This window comes from Rana temporaria, chromosome 1 (assembly GCF_905171775.1).
Source record: "Rana temporaria chromosome 1, aRanTem1.1, whole genome shotgun sequence".
NCBI lineage: Eukaryota > Metazoa > Chordata > Amphibia > Anura > Ranidae > Rana > Rana temporaria.
In genome coordinates, this window is record NC_053489.1 from 601,506,159 (window position 1) to 601,528,487 (window position 22,329).

Here is a 22,329-nt window from a genome sequence, read left to right on the forward strand (position 1 = left end):
CTCATTTTGGACTGCCTAACAATTGATTAGTATGCAATTCTAATGGACTAACAAAGTTTTTTAAGCGTTTGGTCCCAAATAGCAGATTGTTGTAATTACCCCGAAAGGTTTTTCCCATGACTGTTTGGGCATCATCCCTTTTTTTTTGCTATTTTTTGCACTAGCACTTTATTCATTTATTTATTTATGCATTTATTTATTTATATTATTTTCGCATTAAGTTGCGACTCCTAGCGCAACTCATCTTTTTTCTAGTTATAAATGCAAAACATTTATTTTTACTTTATCAGCTACTGTCAGACTTTAAATTTAAGAGGAAAATATTTTTGTCTTTACAACCCCTTTAACAATTGTCTTTTCCCATCCGAGGTTTACAGCAAAGGGTTTGTTTGGGAATAATTCTTCTGCCTTACAGACAGGCAAGCAGAAGGAGTTCTCAGATCACCAACAAAAGGAAGTGGGGTGGACATGGACTGGTACACTAAAGTGATACCCGAGTATCAAATGAAAGTACTGAGCGGATAGGATGTGTGTCTTTTTTTAGTACAAAGTATGCAGAGATGAATTCCCTTAGTTCCCATTGAATTCCCTGTACTCCGATTCACATGCACACAGTTATCTTTTTAAACTGCCATAGGTCCAGGTTGTAAAGCACTGTGATGGTTTAGTGCAGTGGTTCCCAACCTGGGGTAAGTGTAGCTCCCAGGGTACACGCCAGGACCTTTAAGCAGTATGCAAAAGAAATAAGAATAATGTGGGAAAAGGCAGTGGTGTCCCTGTGACTGTAAACAAAGTGTCAAAGTGACAAAGTGGTTGACAGCTGGCAACTTACCATGCAGGTGGGGTTTTTTACATTTTGCCCTGCTGCGGGCGAGCAGCAGGGTTTACGTTATTTTCAGCCGATTCTCTTTTCACTAAGAGCAATCCGAGTGGCTGACTAGCTTCTGGATCAGTTTAAAAGCAGCGGGAGGGGACAGGCTTCCCTTATTGCTCACCAGTGTTTCTCAGGCTTACTGTTCTCATCAGCGAGTCCGGGAAACGATCCGGCAGTTTGATCGGCTGGCCATAGATGCAAGAGGAGACCAGATGTTACTCGCCTAGCAGATGCACTTCTGCTGAGCGTTAGTAGAGCCCGACACTCCCCTTTCCTGGTGAGGAACCAATCGGTTCTCGTCACACTGCAAGGTCTCTCTCCTCCCTGATAGTACCAGGGTGCGGTGCTGGAGACAGGCAGGGTGGCGGGTAGAAAATAAACAGCACAATGTTAAAACATTAAAAAAAATTGAGTCGCCTTAAAAAAAAAAAAAAAAAAAACGTTTTCATTTTTAAAAGTACCTCTGCCTAAGAAAAAAACATCAACCCTTCATCTTAAAGTGGATTTCCAACCAAAAATGGAACTTCCGCTTTTTGGAATGCTCCGGTGTCACATTTGACACCTTTTAGAGGGAGGAGGGAGCAGATACCTGTGTAATCCAGGTAATTGCCCCCACTTCCGGGCATAGATCACCACAGTGATCTACGCTACGTCCAGAAGACAGCAGGAACCAGTGGGATCTCGCAGCGCGACTCACGCACACGCAGTAGGGAACCAGGAAGTGAAGCCGCAAGATGGCAGCGACAGCACCTGAGAGCGGAGGAAGAGATCGGCTTTGGGTGCCGACATCGCGGGCGCCCAGGACAGGCAAGTGTCCATATATTAAGCAGTATTTGTAGCTGCTGACTTTTAATATTTTTATTCTTTCGGCGGAACTCCGCTTTAAGACCCCCTTTCACACTGGGGTCGCTCTTGCGTTAGCGCTAAAGCGGCACTCATTTTAACTACGCTTTAGCGCTGTTTAAGGCTGTTTTTTGCCCACTAGCGGGGCGCTTTTAACCCCCGCTATTGCCCAAAAAAAAGGGGTTAGAAGATGGGGGGCACACAAATGATAGAAGCGGGGGAACCTCTAGTTTAGTGATTAGTGTTTATGTGTTGAGTGCTAGATTTAATTCAACAATAAATTAGCAACAATAACTGCATGTTAATGGACTATAGCATGTGTGGGTTTGTCTGACTGTTCAGAACTTCAAAATGTAAGTTCCATTAAAGCAAGGAATGTTGCCATTGGTTTTCTTTGCTTTATGAAAAGTTTAATATTATTTTCATGATTTTTCCCTCAAAAAAGTAGGGCAAAAGATGACCTGGAGTTTTTATATTTTAAATGTTATCCAATCTAGATAGAACACAAAGTTGCAGCTCTATATAAACATGTAAAAGGCTTTAATCAAATGAAACAGTTTGCAAAACGACTAGAATCCAAAAGAGGCAGCAGCACGCCCTCTAGTGGATATTTAGCATAACACATCCAAACATTAAACCAAGCCAGAAAATGTAATAAGTACCAGCATACCTGTGTTTGATGGTGTTCTCCACATCTCACTAATTTTTTTAAAGCTGAAAGCTAATGGTTCCACTAAACCTCCAAATGGTGGGTCAGTCACCATGATGATCCCTTCGCCATTATCTTGCTGCAAGAAATTCTGACATATTTCCTTTGGAGCCTGAAAGACCCAACATATTGCTTAACATAGAGGACATCAGTCGTTATGCTGGTGTGTTATGTAAAGCTGAACTCTAGACATATAATATAGTAAAGACAAAACATAATACATCTCTGTCATCAACAAATTTATTTTTAAATACAGGCAACATAAATACCAGAATCTGACCTGGTTTGAGCCTCTTGCAGTCCCTGTATGTCAGGGCTGGGGTGTGAGTGGAAGAAGCAGTGCAAGGAGTCAATATGTTCCTGTGCCAACAAGAAGCATACTGAAAGGAAGAGAAAGCAGATTAACAGAGATGAGCTCATTGCAGTGCCACTTCTCCATTCACTGTCCAGTTACAGACTGGGGACGGTCCAGGGCGATCTGGGATCAGAGGAAGTGGGTTGAATTATGCTGGCCATCAGATTAAGGACATCTAGTGGCAGAAGAAAAGTACTATGGGGGGTCCCTGCATTGAAGGTGAATACTTCAGCCAAGCCTGGTTTAATTTTTTTTTTTTTTTGTTAAGGCTATTCATTAGTATGTTATATTGAGCTAGAGTTTTGCTTTAAAAAGCTCTATAACCATTTAGAAAGAATGGATGAGAAAAACAGGAAACAGGACATTTTATTTTTTTTTATGTTTCTGAATTTGAAAGATGATGTGTCCAGGCTGCAGACAATTATTTACCAATCACCTGGATTCTTCAACTAATCTAAGGCCGAAATCACACTAGTGCGTTGCGTTTTGGAGCTCCGTTGTCTTTGCGAATTTCTCTATAAGGTGTTCCGCGGATCAACTGCGTTTTAGCTGCGGATCAGGTGCGAATTTGGAGACCTGGGAGAGGGGAGGGGGGAAGTGTATTGAGCTGAATGAGACAAATACTGAAGAGAAATGAACACATCTGCAAATTCAGCTCCCATAGAAGATAATGGGCCTGAATTCGCACCTGAGCCGCACCGCAATGCCTAAAAAACGCACACGGTTTTGCCGCAATGCGCAGTGCGAATGCATCGCACATATGTGAACCAGCCTCATTGAAAACAATGTATTTTGAAATGTTCTGCGAATTGGATGCGGTTTAAGCCGCACTCAATTCGCATAGGTGTGAACCCGGCCTAAAGACCAGACAGACCGATGTGGAAGTATTCTGGCCATTGGAAAACGTATGAATTAGTAATTTTTGGAAATAAACATTACTACTCATTACAGTTTTTGTATTGTATAAGAAAAAAGACCAGACAGCTTGCTATAAAAAAACAAAGTTCTTCCTGTAAACCAGTGGTCTCCAGACTGTCGCCGGGAGGCCAGATGGAGACCTTTGCTTGCTTTTATCTGGCCCTTGGGGGCACTATTTTATTCACGTACACCAATAAACAGCACAATTCCTCCTAACACCAATGATGGTGCACAATTTCTACCAATGCATCAACAATGGGGCACAGTTCCTCCCAATTACCCCAATAATAGGGAACAATTCCTCCCAATCACACCAATGATAAGGGATTGTGTACTTTCACTGTTGCTGGGACATTTTGTCTCCCGATGGCCACAGTCTGGTCCCACTAAAGTCTAAAAAGGTCAGTAAACTGGCCCTTTGTTTAGAAAGTTTGGAGACCCCTGCTGTAGAGAATGCCCGTCACTGACTCTGAACAAGCATTTTAGCCAGTATAATCAGAAAAGAGCTACTGCTTTGCTTTGTAGTAAAGCAAGGATGTAGACAACAGCCCTAAAACCTCCATTATTCCACCTCTCAGAGTAATATAAGAAACCACTGGGTGACCCAGCTCAGCAGCATCAGTTTTGAGTAGAATGATTTTTTCTTTAACAATTAATCAGACTGTAATGATTTTGCCAACTTTAACCATTTTTTACTACTTGCCGACCAGCAAGTAGTTATACGGCGGCAGGTCGGCTCCCCTGCGCGAGAGCCCGTATCTATACGTTGGCATCTCGTGCACGCCCCCCGCTCGTCCCTGACTCCCGTGCCCGGCGGGCGCGATCGCCGCCGGACACGTACGATTGCTCATTACAGAGCTAGGACCGGGAGCCGTGTGTGTAAGGCAGGGGAGAAATGCAATACAATGTATGAACAGAGATCAGTCATTTCCCCTAATGAGGCCACTACAGTTAGAATACACCCAGGGAACATACTTAACCCCTTCCCTGCCCCCTAGTGAACCCCTTTATAGCACTGATCGCTATAAAAATGCCAATGGTCCCAAATTTGTCAAAAGTGTCCGCCATAATGTCGCAGTACCGAAAAAAAAAAAAAAAAAAAAAAAATAAACGCTGATCGCCACCATTACTAGTAAAAAAAAAATATTAATAAAAAATGCCATAAAACTACCCCCTATTTTGTAAACGCTATAACTTTTGCGCAAACCAATCAAATGTTTATTGCGATTTTTTTTACGAAAAATATGTAGAAGAATACGTATCGGCCTAAACTGAGGAAAAAAATAGTTTTTTTTATATATTTTGGGGGGATATTTATTATAGCAAAAAGTAAAAAAATATTCATTTTTTTCAAAAAATTGTCGCTCTATTTTTGTTTATAGCGCAAAAACTAAAAACCGCAGAGGTGATCAAATACCACCAAAAGAAAGCTCTATTTGTGGGGGGAAAAAAAGACACCAATTTTGTTTGGGAGCCACGACCGCGCAATTGTCAGTTAAAGCGACGCAGTGCCGAATCGCAAAAAGTGCTCTGGTCTTTGACCAGCAATATGGTCCGGGGGGTTAAGTGGTTAAACAAATGTTTATATATATATATATATATATTATATATATATATTTTCCAAGTCTTTGTTTTACAAATGAAATACAAGGTGTACCCAGGGCACAGTTATGGCAGTGTTAGAAGTTCTCAGATTATACTGCAGACACCGTTTGCCTTCAGACTCTCTCCTGTCTGAAACAATACTCTTCTGACTCACACGTGCTACAGAGCAACAAGCCTGTAGGAAAGCAGGTAAGGATTGCCTAGAAAATGTGTAAAAACGAGCCTAGAACTCCACTTGCTGGCTTGAAATTTGAACAAAAATATTCATATGCAATATTTCACATTTCAAATAACCACTTGCTGCCAAATCACATAGATGTACGTGACTATACAGGTAGTTGTTGGCCGCCATAAACCCAGCATTGTTTTTTTTTAGAGCTGGTGAAGCTCTAAAAAGTGAAAGCAATTCTAGTGGCGAATTAGCCGCTGGATTGCTTTTACAGGTGGCGAAAGTGGGTGATCAAAGGTGATCAGAGACGATCCGGTCTCCCGTCACCTCTATTGTAAGCAGGCAGAAAAGCAAGTTCCTCACTTCCGGTTTCCCCGGATGTAACTGAATGTATTTTTAAATAAATAGTGAAAGCATCCGAGCACACCGATCTGGGTGTGATCAGATGCATTTAAGGGCAGAGGAGACATCTGGGATCTCCCTATAAAAAGAGTATCTGTCACTGCCCATGTTTACATTCCCTGTGATAGCAATAAAAGTGATTAAAAAAACGAAATTTAAAAAATAGTGTAAAAATAAAGTAAAATGAATAATACATTTTTATAAGCGCTAGACATCCTTTGTAGACTGGTAACCTGTAATAAAAAATTAAAGCGTTGCCTAGGGAGATATTGAAGTATCCTAGTTTGCTGTCATTCCACGAGCGTGCGCAATTTTAAAGCGTGACATGTTAGGTATCTATTTACTCTGCATAATATCATTTATATATTTTACCCCAAAATTTGGTTATATATTGGTTTTTTTTTGCATTCAAATTCATTAAAGCGGATGTTCGCTCAAAAAAAAATATTAAAAGCCAGCAGCTACAAATACTGCAGCTGCTGACTTTTAATATTAGGACACTTACCTGTCCTGGAGTCCAGCGCCGATCGCAGCAGAGGACGAGCGATCGCTCGTCACCCTGCTGCTCCCCCCTCCATCCACGCTGAGGGAACTAGGAAGTGAAGCGCTCCGGCTTCACTGCCCGGTTCCCTACGGCGCATGCGCGAGTCGCGCTGCGCCCGCCGATTGGCTCCCGCTGTGTGCTGGGAGCCGAGTGTTCCCAGCACACAACGGGGGGGGGGGGGGGGGGGGCGACGGGATGTGACGGAATGCCCATCTTTTGCCTGTGAATGCCGGGCCGGAAGTGGGTGCAAATACCTGTCTTTAGACAGGTATATGCACCCCCTCCCCCCTGAAAGGTGTCAAATGTGACACCGGAGGGGGGGAGGGTTCCGATCAGCGGGACTTCACTTTAGGGTGGAGAACCGCTTTAAAGTAATTTTTTTCTTAAGAAATTGCGTTCTAAAAAACGTTGCACAAATACTGTGACATAAACAATTATAGTGATCGCCATTTTATTCTTTAGGTCCTCTTCTAAAAAAGTGCCAGAATAGGCCTGGTCTTTACATTGTTAAAAAAAAAATGTATTAGCTATAACCATCACAAAACCTAATATGGGCAAAAGAATGCCACAGTTTCAGACAGCGAAAGAGACTGATCTCACAAGTAAAAAAATAATAAATTGATAGATAGAGAGATATTTTATATATAATATTCTCTCTATCTATCAATCAGCAAGAGCACAGTGAAGCTTATTTACAAGCTAGAATAAATAAAGTGGATGACTTTTCTGTAAGTGCTGCTCCAGCATCCATTAGTGAAGACAGTTCTTTTTAAAGCTTACCTCTCCACCAAAAAAATGATGGTTAAACATGTTGTAGTGACAAAAATCATATTTGCTGTAAAACTGGGAATGCCTGAAAAAAAAAAAAAAGAAGAGGAGTCAGCTGCTGTATTTGAAATGTTGTAGCAAAATATTAATCAAGCGCTGTATTCTTTATAAAACATATTGCAATAAAGTGACAATCTTAGCTCTTTCTAGCTAAACCAAATGGTCTTCCTCGATGTGCCATGAAAAAACACAAAATACGACAACCAATTGCCATTATTCTTGCTCCGGGGGACATTAATGCCTTATGAACTTTAGTCTTCTTTGTGCCCTCCATCTTCTGTTTGTCTGCCTTGTTTTTTTTTTTCTGGTATTCATCATATTCTGCATGGGCATATTTGTAAGCCTATAAAAACACAGGTTTGTTGTTCACAGGCCCACTGAGGCGTCACCCACACAATGAAGCATTAGTGGGAGGTTGCACAGCACAGAATTATGCTGAAAAAAAAAAAAAACACTACAAATCTCACCAAGAAGCCTTGTGTTTCTTTATGTATCTGGCTGCATTTGGCTTTGATAAAATGTTCGGACGTTAGCACAGCAGCTACTTCAATAACCCATAATACATTTTCACTTAGCACTAGTTGCAATCGTTTGTTCTCATGGATGTGCCTTGCTGCTGTAAGCGTGTTGCCCATGACAGCAAATACATACCAACTATTGCCCAACTCCAGGAATAATAACCCTATGACTGAAGGTATTACAAGTTGCTGGATCAAGATAAATAAATCCTAATATTCACAAGTAAGCAGAGAGGTCTGTGTAGAAAACATTTATTCCAGTGTCACTGCCAGTGTTTGCAGTACCGCAGGTGGAGGCGCCGGAGACACAAGAAGACCACTCCGAGACACTCTGGAATGGAATGTCTCCGAGCGGCTCCGGTGCCCCCGCACCTCTGGCCAAATGCGGTACTGCAAACCCCAGAGGCTTTAACTACTTAAGGACCCATTCACGCCGATATGCGTCGGCAGAATGGCACGGCTGGGCACAATTGCGTACTTGTACGTGTCCCTTTAAGCCCAGCCGTGGGGTCGCAAGCACGCTCGCGGCCCTGTCTGAAGCTCCATGACCCGATCACCGCCGGTGTCCCGCAATCGGTCACCGGAGCTGAAGAATGGGGAGAGGTGTAAACACACCTTCCCCGTTCTTCATTGTGGCAGTGTCAGTGATCGTCTGTTCCCCGATATAGGGAAAGACGATCACTGATGCCACACGTCCAGCCCCGCCCGCCTACAGTTAGAAACACATATGAGGTCACACTTAACCCCTACAGTGCCCCCTAGTGGTTAACTCCTAAACTGCAATTGTCCCAAATATGTGTCAAAATTGTCCGATGTGTCCGCCATAATGTCGCAGTCACAAAAAAAAAAAAAAAAATTAATAAAAATGCAATAAAACTATCCCCTATTTTGTAAACGCTATAAATTTTGCGCAAACCAATCGATAAACGATTATTGCTATTTTTTTACCAAACATAGGTAGAAGAATACGTATCGGCCTAAACTGAGGAAAATATTTTTGGGGGATATTTATTATAGCAAAAAGTAAAAAATATTGCATTTTTTTCAAAATTGTCGCTCTATTTTTGTTTCTAGCGCAAAAAATAAAAACCGCAGAGGTGATCAAATACCACCAAAAGAAAGCTCTATTTGAGTGAAAAAAGGACACCAATTTTGTTTGGGAGCCACGTCGCACGACCGCGCAATTGTCTGTTAAAGTGACGCAGTGCCGAATCGCAAAAAGGGGCAAGGTCCTTAACCTGCATAATGGTCCGGGTCTTAAGTGGTTAAAGAGGAAGTAAACCGTCCTCAAAAAAAAAGAAGCCTGCAAGACAAAGGCATAATAAGCTAGTATGCATAGCATACTAGCTCATTATGTAGTACTTGCCTGAGATCGAAGGCCCCGCAGCGGTCCTCGTTCGCCTCCTCCGACGCCACCATATCTTCCCGGAGTGATTTCCAGGTATCACTGCTCCAGCGCTGTGACTGGCTGGAGCAGCGATGATGTCTCCCGTGCGCATGCGCGGGAGTGACGGCATGATCGCCTTCACTAACAGCACGCTCAGTGCGCCTGCGTCGTTGTCTATGCAACGTAGACATAGGTGCCCGATTTTTGGGAAGATATCTTCTTAACCGTGTAGGTTTAGGAGATATTTCTTGCACCTACAGGTAAGCCTTAATCTAGGCTTACCTGTAGGTCCAAGTGGTCTGTAAGAATTTACAACCACTTTAATCCTGCTTGTCTTGCGAGACAACACTCACAAACCGAGTCAAATTTTTTATTTTTAATGGACTGCCTTTTTTTGTTTAAAGCACAAAAAAAACCTGCAGAGGTGATCAAATACCACCAAAAGAAAGCTCTATATGTGGGGGGGGACACGCATTTGTCAGTTAAAGTAATGCAGTGATTGATCACAAAAAGTGGCCTGGTCATGAAGATGAAGAGGGGGTAAACCTTCCGGAGGTTCAGTGGCTAATGTATCTCTGCTATTATGTTTTATTTAAAAGCCAATGGCAATAGGTACACAATGCTTACCTGAAATCAATGTCTAATAACAGACTCTTTACCTTCAGCTTGGAGCCTTCATCACAAGCCTGATGTCTGATCCATTCATGCAATCTAGAAAGTCAGAACAATAGTTATTTTAAAGTGGAGTTCCACCCATAAATATAACATTACATCAGTAGTTTTAAAAAAAGGTCATTAGTCCTTTAAGAAAAAAAAAATATTTTTAGATGCCTTCAAAGTGTTGTTGCTAGGCAGAATAGTTAATCTTCCCACTTCCTGCACCTAGGTGCTTAAGCTTCCTAACCTACACCGCACAGACTCCTGGGAATGTAGTGGGTGTAACTTTCCAGGAGTCTGTGCACTCCCCAGTCTCGAAGAATCATGTGACTTGGACAGTACAGGTGCTGAAACCTGATCTGAAACCTATTACACTGCTTGTGCAGCACTGAGCATGTGCGAGATCTGCAAGGCTGAAATCCAGGAAGTCATACAGTCTGGCTTCATGATGCCCACACTTAAGATGGTCCCAGTCAATTTCTATTTTATAAAGTGTCTAAATGCTGTAACAACCTAACAAAACGGACCTTAGTTTACAGACTAACTTTACTAGAATACATTAAGCTTGTGTATTACAGGGGTATTTATATTTAAAAAGTGAAATTGAGGCTGCTTGAAAAGACTACTACTCAAACTATTATGGCTGCACCAACTACTTTATACTCAAGACTGCATTCATTGTATTTTGTGCAATTTATAGCTTTGGTGTACCATGAGTAGTACCTTCAATTACCCATGATACACCCTATTAGTGTCATAGATCAGCACTGCATGTAGTAAAAACCATCAGTCCTCATGCTTCACATTAACAGGTGTACGAAAAGTTGTACATTTATGGCTCACCGTCCGATGTTCTTTTAATGGTCAACCAGATCTGACAGGTTTTTAAACATATACACTTGTTCATACATTTAAAGAGATTATCCTCTGTTAGTTTCAATTTTTATATTTCTATTCCTTATTTGCCCCTCACAGTCACCACATACTGCCTTGAGCTGCTATCTTCTGATGAAGAGGTAAACAGCAGCGGCTGCTACTGAGAAAAGTTGCACTGCACATGCCATTCACAGAACTTACAGTATATTATTAATGCACCAATTTCTGTGAATGGAGGAGAACCAGATGGATGACAAAAAGTCCACCGCCAATTCACAGAATACGATACATTGTGGGTCAATAACAATAGTTCTGTGAATGGCGGAGAAAGCAGAAGGGGGAGGGCTATCACTTTCCTCATGTGACTGCTACTGAGAAAAGTGAAAAACTACTCACTCATTCACCCCCCCCCCCCCCACCCATCTGATTTCTTAACCATTCACATAATTCCTACTATTATTGCCCCATGTTTTTCTTTACTTTCAAGTGGATGTATCTGTAGGGTTTTCTTATCTCTCTTCAAATCAACAAGTCCCGTGGCTTTCTCCTGCTCTGTTCTTCTGTTATCAGCATGAGAACTATTGACAAGTTCACCGACATGTGATAAAACCAGCCTGAATTTTGTGTCAGGGTGGGTGCTATAAATAGATTAGCAGAGAGCTGGTCTATTCACAGTACAGTCTGAAAGTCTCTGCCTATCTGGAGGGGGGGTGCCTTTCCTCCAATCAGCTGTCTCCCAGTGTAATCAAAACACTACGCTGCTACTGCTGAATGAGGAAGTTAAGATTTAAACACAATGTGCACTTTCTAAACAGTATATAAAGATGAAGACAGCAGATATACATGTAAAACTTATGTAGGGAGATTTGTTTCATCTCTGTGTATCATCTGAGGCTGTTCACTATACCAAGTATATATGTGAGGGTTTACATCCAACTTTAATGCATTCTATTTTACCCTAATGCATTAAGATTAAAAAAAAACTTTGGTCCTTTAAAACCACTTTAATACTGCTTTAAGATCCCTTTCACACTGAGGTGGTTTTCAGGCGTTTTAGGGCTATAAATAGCCTCTAAATAGCACCTGAAAACTGTCTCCCATTCATTCTAGTGTGACTTTTCACACTCGGACGGTGCACTTGCGGGACGTTAAGAAAAGTCATGCAAGTAGCATCTTTGGGGCGGTTTGGGAGCGCTGTATTTTGCGCTCCCAAAATGCCCTGCCCATTGAAATGCGCCTGAAAAGTGCTTTGGAAACACTGCAATGAGGGGATTTTAACCCCCTTTGGGATTAAAAGCTCCCCGCTAGTGGGCGAAAAGCGCCACTTAAACAGCGCTAAAGAGTGATAACGTGGCCCCAGTGTGAAAAGGGTCTACGGAAATATAAAATATTGAAAGTTGTTGTTGGCTATCTGTAGCACTTAAGACACGTAAAAAAAATGATTTTCCCTTTATGATTAACATAAAATATAGGTTTGCTCTACAGAGACTTTTGTTGCACAAAAAAACTAAAAGTTAAACGACATCCATTTTGACATGATTGTCAGAGCGTCTGTCTTGGCCGTACCTTGGTGTGCCCACACACAGAACCCGTCTGCAGCCCAGGCTGATGATGGTATCCAGCAGCAAGGAGCAGCTTCTGTCGGTGAATAGGTATTGTGCATTGCTCTTCTTGTTCACCAGTGGATGGAGGAGCTGACTGGGTCTCCTCAATTGGGATACAGAAATATCACCAACAATATGATGACCTGAATGTCCCCCCCACTCATTCTGCAACAAGAGCTGCTGGCAGTCTTGACAAAATTTCCTTTTTGCCAGAGGAAGCCCAATGAATTCTTGAAACCTGGTGTGAAAAGAAAACAAGAGATACATTGAACTAGCCATCTAGAAAACGAATCTTAGAAAGTATTAATATACTGAAAGGGTAGTTGATGATTGGAATAAATTACCAGCAGAGGTAGTGAGACAGTCAACAGTAAATGGCTTCAGACATGCATGGGACAAACAAACATAGATATATAGACAATAAAATTAAACGAAAAAACAAAACAAAACAAAAAATTGAGCAGACTCGATGGACTACTCAATCTTTTTCTGCTGTCACTTTTCTAATGCAGCAACCATGTGGGGTTTTTTTTTTTTACGCCATCCCTATGTTATTCCCAGGGATAAGCTGTCTGCCTACAGATTGCCTGTACTGCAACTTAGGGTGGAGTTTCAGGAAAAGACACTGCCCATGCTCGACCCCCTACAACTTCAATATAATGTTACAAATATAAGAGCCACATCCCAATCTTCGCTCTTCTTGCTGTATTTATTGAACTGTCAGCAAGGTCACTGCATACATCTTTTCTCCAAGAAAAAACAACCTTCCTTGATGTTTTTCACTGCACTGGGCCACTCACAAGGATAAAGAGCCAGACATCTGTGCCTGGACAACTGATCCGCATACCTGTTCCAGGGTAAAGATTCATTATGGTTCTTTTAAAGAGTATGCAAACTCAACATTTCATATTCCCTGCTGTCCCATGTACTTGTATGAAAAAAAATATCTTGTTCTCTTTGTATTGCTTCCTTTATGTAAAAACTATGGTGTACCTGCCAGTCACTCAGCTTTCCTATTAAAAAACTGACCATACTAAGCAAGAGGACACAACCTGGTCACGTTTCCCAACTACAGGTGAAACTCGAAAAAATCTGAATATTGTGCAAAAGTTCATTTATTTCACTAATGCAACTTAAAAGGTGAAACTAATATATGAGAGAGACTCATTACATGCAAAGCAAGATAGTTCAAGCCGTGATTTGTCATAATTGTGATGATTATGGCTTACAGCTCATGAAAACCCCAAATCCACAATCTCAGAAAATTTTAATTTTGTGAAAAGGTGAAATATTCTAGGCTCAAAGTGTCCCACTCTAATCAGCTAATTAAGCCACAACACCTGCAAAGGGTTCCTGAGGCTTTAAATGGTCTCTCAGTCTGGTTCAGTAGGAATCACAATCATGGGAAAGACTGCTGACCTGACAGCTCTGCAGAAAACCATCATTGACACCCTCCATAAAGGAGGGAAGCCTCAAAAGGTCATTTCAAAAGAAGTTGGACGTTCCCAAAGTGTTGTATCAAAGTACATTGATAGAAAGTTATGTGGAAGGAAAAAGTGTGGAAGGAAAAGGTGCACAATCAGCAGGGATGACCGCAGCCTGGAGAGGATTGTCAGGAAAAGGCCATTAAAGGGTTGGGGACTTTCACAAGGAGTGGACTGAGGCTGGAGTCAGAGCATCAAGAGCCACCACACACAGACAGATCCTGGACATGGGCTTCAAATGTCGTATTCCTCTTGTCAAGCCACTCCTGAACAACAAAACAACATCAGAAGTGTCTTACCTGGGCTAAAGAAAAACAGACCTGTTCTGTTGCTCAGTGGTCCAAAGTCCTCTTTTCTGATGAGAGCAAATTTTGCATCTCATTTGGAAACCAAGGAGCCAGAGTATGGAGGAAGAATGGAGAGGCACACACTGCAAGATGCTTGAAGTCCAGTGTGAAGTTTCCACAGTCTGTGATGATTTGGGGAGCCATGTCATCTGCTGGTGTTGGTCCACTGTGCTTCATTAAGTCCAGGGTCACCGCAGCCGTCTACCAGGAGATTTTGGAGCACTTCATGCTTCCTTCTACAGACAAGCTCTATGGGGATGCTGACTTCATTTTCCAGCAGGACTTGGCACCTCCCCCACACTGCCAAAAGCACCAAAACCTGGTTCAATGACCGTGGGATTACTGTGCTTGATTGGCCAGCAAACTCGCCTGACCTGGACCCCATAGAGAATCTATAGGGCATTGCCAAGAGAAAGATGAGAGACATGAGACCGAACAATGCAGAAGAGCTGAAGGCCGCTATTGAAGCATCCTGGTCTTCCATAACACCTCAGCAGTGCCACGCCGCACTAAGGCTGTAATTGCTGCAAAAGAAGCCCAAACCAAGTACTGAGTACATATACATGCTTATACCTTTCAGAGGTCCGATATTGTTCTATGTACAATCCTTGTTTTATTGATTGCATGTAATATTCACATTTTCTGAGATTGTGGATTTGGGGTTTTCATGAGCTGTAAGCCATAATCATCACAAATATGACAAATAACAACTGAACTATCTTGCTTTGCATGTAATGAGTCTATCTCGTATATTAGTTTCACCTTTTAACCACTTAAGGACCGCCTCCTGCACATATATGTTGGCAGAATGGCACGGCTGGGCACAAGCACGTACCTGTACGTCCACTTTAAGTGCCCGGTCGCGGGCGAGCGCCCGCGGCGTGCTCCGTGACCCGATTGCCGCTGGAGTCCCGCGATCGGTCCCCGGAGCTGAAGAATGAGGAGAGCTGTGTGTGTAAACACAGCTTCCCTGTTCTTCACTGTGGCGCTGTCACTGATCGTGTTTTCCCTGATATAGGGAAGCACGATCGATGATGTCACACGTCCAGCCCCGCCCCCCTACAGTTAGAAACACATATGAGGTCACACTTAACCCCTTCAGCGCCCCCTAGTGGTTAACTCCCAAACAGCAATTGTCATTTTCACAGTAAACAATGCATTTTTATAGCTGTGGAAATGACAATTGTTCCAAAAATGTGTCAAAAAATGTCCGATGTGTCCGCCGCCATTAGTAGTAAAAAAAAAAAATTAATAAAAATGCAATAAAACTATCCCCTATTTACTATAAATTTTGCGCAAACCAATTGATAAACGCTTATTGCAATTTTTTTACCAAAAATAGGTAGAAGAATACGTATCGGCCTAAACTGAGGGAAAAAAAAGTTTTTTTATATATTTTTGGGGGATATTTATTATAGCAAAAAGGAAAAAATATTGCATTTTTTTCAAAATTGTCGCTCTATTTTTGTTTATAGCGCAAAAAATAAAAACCGCAGAGGTGATCAAATACCACCAAAAGAAAGCTCTATTTGTGAGAAAAAAAAGACGCCAATTTTGTTTGGGAGCCACGTCGCAATTGTCAGTTAAATCGACGCAATGCCGAATCGCAAAAACTGGCCAGGTCCTTTACCTGCATTTTGGTCTGGGTCTTAAGTGGTTAAGTTGCATTAGTGAAATAAATGAAACGATGCACGATATTCAATTTTCGAGTTTCACCTGTATGCTGGCCTGCTCTCCTCCAATGATCAGACTTGTCCTGACACGCCCCCCACATAGTGTTTTACTGGGAAGCTCAGTGTACACACATTTTTTTCCCTTTCATTTTTATTTTAAACAGAATGGGATGTTTTACGGGGTAAAGTTTACATATACTTTAAGGTTCTCTCTCTCTCTAAAAAAAAAAAAAAAACGTAATCACCATTTGTGGTGTATTTGGCAATATACCATTACCATGCATTATAATGATAAAAAGGAGATAAATCACTAATTATATATATGACAGGAGATGGAAGTTGTGACGGTATTGGTATGATATCCCCGTCAAAGATTCCCTTCTTCCATAAGATCACCACCCAATATTCCACTAGGAGGAATATTCCTGAGATCGCCCATTAAGCCACACATGAGTCCAGGCTTACTGCTAGAACAAGACAGAGTTTAATGTTATAACACAGAGCTTATATGTAATTTCCAAAACTGTTACAATGACAAATCTCCGCCCCCTCACACTGGGGCTTCCATACAGATGATTAGGCAGACACGACGGAGCCGATCAGTGACGCTGATTACTAGTTGTACTGAATACATTAACTAGACAGCTCGACCCCGCATATAGAGAGATAATTACCACAATGGAGCAATCAGAATAATTAACACAAGCCACTTAAACACAGATCTCCTTCACACAACACAATAGATCAATTAACCTTTAGAAATAGTGAGGGGACATTAGCACGTCAATAACCTGTTAGCCGAGGACTGAATCACACAGGGCAAGCAGGGAGAATTAAACTGAGACATATAGGCAAATGCATCACAGAAGTGTCTCCATTTAGGAAGGTACCTTATCATGTACTGGTCATGGGACATAGGAGGCTGACAGCTACGGTTATATTCTTCTCTAGCCTCCCGTTTGGCTTCTGAAACCTATTTAAAAATAACAAGGAGAACTGTTGAGTACATATAACACATATTTTTTACTTAAAATACTCAATATTAAGCATTTTGCCAAGAACATGCTGGCTTTTTTTTATTTTTTATTTTCAATTAAAATAATAAACATATTTATACTTACCTGTTCTGTGCAATGGTATTGCACAGAGCGGCCCTGATCATCCTCTTTTGGGGCCCTCCGCTGTCACTCTTGGCTACTACTGTTCTCTGTGCAACACCATAGGAAGCAGTTTCCTATGGGGGCACATGTTCGGGCTCGCTCCCAAGCCGGGCTATGTGCATCTTTAGACACACACAGCATGACTCAGCCCCACTCCCCCTTCCCCCTCACAGGATTTAATTAATAACGGGAGTCAATGGCCCCCTGCTTCTGTCTCTCTCTAACAAACACAATTTTCCCAGCACACTTACCAGCCAGCCTGCAAAAACAAAGCAAAACAGAATTAACCCTTGCTAACAATTCACATTAAAAACAAGGGGTTTCGTTTACACACCTTTGCAAATATATGAGTAAGCTGCAATACCTATGTCAAGGCACCTCTGTGTACTGTGGTCCTAACTATAATTTTCAGAGTCTCCCAAGTTGGAGCACATAGCAGTGGATGGATTAAGGGCAGGTTGGCCTGTAGGGATAGCAGAAAACAAAAACTTGTGCACACAAGTATGCTAATCAGGTGATCTATAGTTCGAAATGGATAATGTTTCAGGCCTTGCTGCCCTCCAGGATGGGAGTATTCTAACAGTCAAAAAAAAAAAGAATAAAAAGAGAGAGGGCGCACCAGCCTTGTGCATTATCCTTAGATAAATATATTTATTGAGTAACAATATAAAAACCACTCACAAGCATGTGAAAGAAATCGCAACTTAAACAGCATTTAAATGATGGCAATCAGTCTGATGGCCACCGTCTCCAGAAAATGAAGAAGAGGGCGCAGGGATCACTGCTGGCTGACGCGTTTCGAAGGATAAACACTGTCCTGAGGAAGGTTGTCTTTCAACCCTGCCCCCCGTTATTGTGTAGGCGCGCACAAGTTACGGGGCTTCCGAAAAAAGCCAAACATGCAAAGCGCAGGCGCCGTATAGAGCTGACTCACATCTCTGCATGTTCGGCTTTTTTCGGAAGCCCCGTAACTTGTGCGCGCCTACGCAATACGGGGGGCGGGGCCTTAACTGCTGGGGCGAACAGACGTCAATCATCTGGGCGACCTCCCAGATGACAATCCCCCTAGGCATAGAAACGCCTACTCCCGCGGGGAGAAGTAGATTGAAATAATGGATTACAAGGTACGTAAAGCATACAAAAAAAAATAACTAATTGCGGACGTACTTGTTACGACTATAAGGGAGTTGGTCAGATATACATGTTATTAGGGTGAACCTCCGCTTTAAGCTTTGACAATAAAATCTAGAAGCCGATTGCTGAGCTGCACCAGATTTGCACCCTCCAGTTTTAGTAAACCTCACCACGAGTGTATGGATATGGTGTAGTATATGTCAGGGCTCGACAAATCCCGGTCGCCAGGGCGACTAGAAATAGCGTCCTGGCGACTTGGCTTGGAAGGTGGGCAAAAAAAAAAGTTGTTCCATAGGACCGGCGCTCCGCGGACTAGGCCGAAGCCGCGGCCTCGCCTAAAACATCCTGCCCGCAGCTCGCCGCGATCCTCGGAAAAGGCCGCGAGATCGGCATCTGCCGTTCGCAGCCTTCTCCCAGGATCGCTGCGGGCAGGATGTTTTAGGTGAGACCGCGGCTTCGGCCTAGTCCGCGGAGCGCCTTTTCCCCAGGATCGCAGCGGACTAGGCCCCCACCTCCCCCGCCGCTCGTTCGCGGGGGGCCCGTGATGTCCGGTAATTGAGGCCGCGGCTTTGCGGCCTTGAAGTCCCCAGCTCTTCCTTGTGTGAGCTGGTGCCATCTGGTGGTGGCCGTTTTTATTACAAGTTAAGCATTACAAGTTAAAGTGGAGTTCCACCCATAAATATAACATTACATCAGTAGTTTTAAAAAAATGTCATTAGTCCTTTACGAATTTTTTTTTTTTTTTTTTAGATGCCTTCAAAGTGTTGTTGCTAGGCAGAATAGTTAATCTTCCCACTTCCTGCACCTAGGTGCTTAATGCTTCCTAACCTACACCGCACAGACTCCTGGGAATGTAGTGGGTGTAACTTTCCAGGAGTCTGTGCATTCCCCAGTCTCAAAGAATCATGTGACTTGGACAGCACAGGTGCTGAAACCTGATCTGACACTGCTTGTGCAGCACTGAGCATGTTCGAGATCTGCAAGGCTGAAATCCAGGAAGTCATACAGTCTGGCTTCATGATGCCCACACTTAAAGGAGTTCTCTGAGCTAAAACTTTTAACCCCCGCTGTGCCCGGGCTGTAAAACTATACAAAAATAAACCTTCACTTACCTGCCTACGATCCCCCGTTGTTCCGATATCGCCGTCCCGTTCTCCGGTCCCGGTCTCTTCCACTTCCTGGGGGTCGGTGACTCACAGTGCGCTCAGCCTATCAGCGGCCGCAGCAATGTCCCGTCGCCCAGGAAGTGGAAGTCATGAGTCACCGACCCCCAGGAAGTGGAAGAGACCGGGACGGCGATATCGGAACAACGGGGGATCGTAGGCAGGTAAGTGAAAGTTTATTTTGTATAGTTTTACAGCCCGGGCACAGCGGGGGTTAAAAGTTTTAGCTTAGAGAACTCCTTTAAGATGGCCCCAGTCAATTTCTATTTTATAAAGTGTCTAAATGCTGTAACAACCTAACAAAACGGACCTTAGTTTACAGGCTAACTTTACTAGAATACATTAAGCTTGTGTATTACAGGGGTATTTATATTTAAAAAGTGAAATTGTGGCCGGAACTCCGCTTTAAACAGCAATTCTAATGTAATTTTTCACTATTTTCACTGCCATCTTTTCCCCTCTAATTAGAACCCCAAACATTATATATATTTTTTATCCTAACACCCTAAAGAATAAAATGGCGATCGTTGCAATACTTTGTCACGCCGTATTTGCGCAGCGGTCTTACAAGCGCACTTTTTTGGGAAAAAAATACACTTTTTTAAATTAAAAAATAAGACAACAGTAAAGTTGTCCCCATTTTTTTTAATATTATGAAAGATAATGTTACGCCGAGTAAATTGATACCCAACATGTCACGCTTCAAAATTGCGTCCGCTCGTGGAATGCCGACAAACTTTTACCCTTTAAAATCTTCATAGGCGACGTTTAAAAAAATCTACAGGTTGCATGTTTTGAGTTACAGAGGAGGTCTAGGGCTAGAATTATTGCTCTCGCTCTACCAATCGCGGGGATACCTCACATGTGTGGTTTGAACGCCGTTTACATATGCGGGCGCTGCTCACGTATGTGTTCACTTCTGCGCGCAAGCTCGTCGGGATGGGGTGCGTTTTCTGACTCCTAACTTTTTTAGCTGGCTCCTAGATTCCAAGCAAATTTGTCAAACCCTGGAATATGTTATTTTTCTCTACTGCGGCACATCCTTGTATTGCACTCAGCTAAACAGCATGATGCAAGTGGGGCTCGGGTGGCCTCCTAAACACTCTCTTATTAATTTTTACCTTTTCATCTGACCACTGGAAGAATTTACAGTCTTTTCTATCTCTGCAGGCTGAGCAGGCATAGAATCTCCTACCATCTTCCTTCCCTTTAGCGGTCTTGACAAATAATAGTGTTGGGCCTATGAGAATAAACAAAAAAATTTAAAATATATCAGTGCTACTTAAATCATGTTTTATTTATGTTACTCATTTACACAGTGCCTCAAAACTTGACATTACTTTACAGTGTACACTAGAGCTGCACGATTAATCGTTAAAAAAATTGAGATTTCGATTCAAACCCCCCCCCCCCCCCAAGACCCCTTTGCAGCATTTACACAATTCAAGTGCAAAGAAGTTCTCTGCTCACTAGATCTGTCAAAAAAACAAAGACTATAACTATAAACAAAGTATCTTTTAGTTCTTTTAGATCAAATGGAACAAACTTTGTCTGTAAATTAAATGGCGGTCATTGCAATTTTTTATTTCTTTACACAGTATTTGCACAGTGGCCTTTCAAACGCAATTTTTGGGGAAAAAAAATACACTGTAATGAATTTAAAATAACAGTAAAGTTAGCCCAATTTTTTTGTATATTGTGTAAGGATGATGTTACACAGCGAGAATCGCAACAGAATCATGATCTTTATTCTAAGCAAAAATAAATAAATTGTGATTCTCATTTTAGCCAGAATCATGCAGCTCTACTGTACACCCCTGAAACCTCTAAGCCTCGGTTTTATCATGACTGCAATCTCTGACCATCTCTTGTATCATGTTTGCAGTCTTTGAACATCTCTGGTATTAGCATACCAGCAGCATACCAGCCTGCAGAGATAGAAAAGACTGTAAATTCTTCCAGTGGTCAGATGAAAAGGTAAAAATGAATAGAAAAGATAGAGAGATAGAAAAAGACTGTAAATTCTTCCAGTGGTCAGATGAAAAGGTAAAAATGAATAAGAGAGTGTTTAGGAGGCCACCGGAAGCCCCACTTGCATCATGCTGTTTAGCTGAGTGCAATACAAGGATGTGCCGCAGTAGAGAAAAATAACATATTCCAGGGTTTGACAAATTTGCTTGGAATCTAGGAGCCAGCTAAAAAAGTTAGGAGTCAGAAAACGCACCCCATCCCGACGAGCTTGCGCGCAGAAGTGAACACATACGTGAGCAGCGCCCGCATATGTAAACGGCGTTCAAACCACACATGTGAGGTATCACCCGACTTTTGAACTTCAGAATGAGGGACACCCAAGCTGGATGTGTAAACCCTCCATACACCCAGTGAAGTAAACCGCCTCAGATGATACATTTTCCAGATCTCTTCCTCACACACCAAGGAGGAGAACCCGGAAATGTCACTACAGCCGGTTGTTGACATTTGTGGCTGGCTGTGATTGGACACAGCCGGTCACGTGGTAAAGAGCCAATTTTATTGGCTCTTTACCCTAAAAGGGGATAGGCTGTGTCCGAGGGACACGTCTCATCCCCGATAATTGCGCTGCACGCACCCAGGGGTGTGCACGAGCGGCAATCACAAGCCTAATACATGTGACTGACTGTGATTACCACGTGACTGGCTGTGTCCAATCACAGTCAGTCACATGTATTAGGCTTGTGATTGCCGCTCGTGCACACCCCTGGGTGCGTGCAGCGCAATTATCGGGGATGAGACGTGTCCCTCGGACACAGCCTATCCCCTTTTAGGGTAAAGAGCCAATAAAATTGGCTCTTTACCACGTGACTGGCTGTGTCCAAAGAGCTACCGTATTTATCGGCGTATGACACGCACTTTACCCTGAAAATACCCTGGAAATGGAGGGTAAACCGGGGGCGGGGATCGGACAGTCCGCCCTGGGTGCCACCCATTGGGAGGGTGTCAGGCCTGCCACCCTGCCTCTCCTGGCCCTGGGACAGCGCTTCCATACTTTATAAACTTTAGAAAACATCACTGCCAGACCCCTATCACAAAACACTCCTCC

At 42.7% G+C, this 22,329-nt stretch overlaps 1 protein-coding gene across 3 annotated transcripts in view; it reads right to left on the minus strand.

Moving 5' to 3' along the window:
• ZCCHC4 (zinc finger CCHC-type containing 4) overlaps positions 1-22,329 on the minus strand; it is a 38,436-nt gene that overhangs the window by 12,252 nt on the left and 3,855 nt on the right. For 2 of the 3 annotated variants that reach the window (XM_040335167.1, XM_040335170.1), the window contains exons 2-7: positions 20,372-20,490; positions 16,684-16,766; positions 12,252-12,527; positions 9,780-9,863; positions 7,200-7,272; positions 2,388-2,538 (exon numbers count right to left, since the gene is read on the minus strand). In XM_040335167.1, the coding sequence (XP_040191101.1) occupies positions 2,388-2,538; positions 7,200-7,272; positions 9,780-9,863; positions 12,252-12,527; positions 16,684-16,766; positions 20,372-20,490 (786 nt within the window). The remainder of the gene's footprint in view (positions 1-2,387; positions 2,539-7,199; positions 7,273-9,779; positions 9,864-12,251; positions 12,528-16,683; positions 16,767-20,371; positions 20,491-22,329) is intronic. The other variant, XM_040335168.1, reaches the window with a different exon arrangement.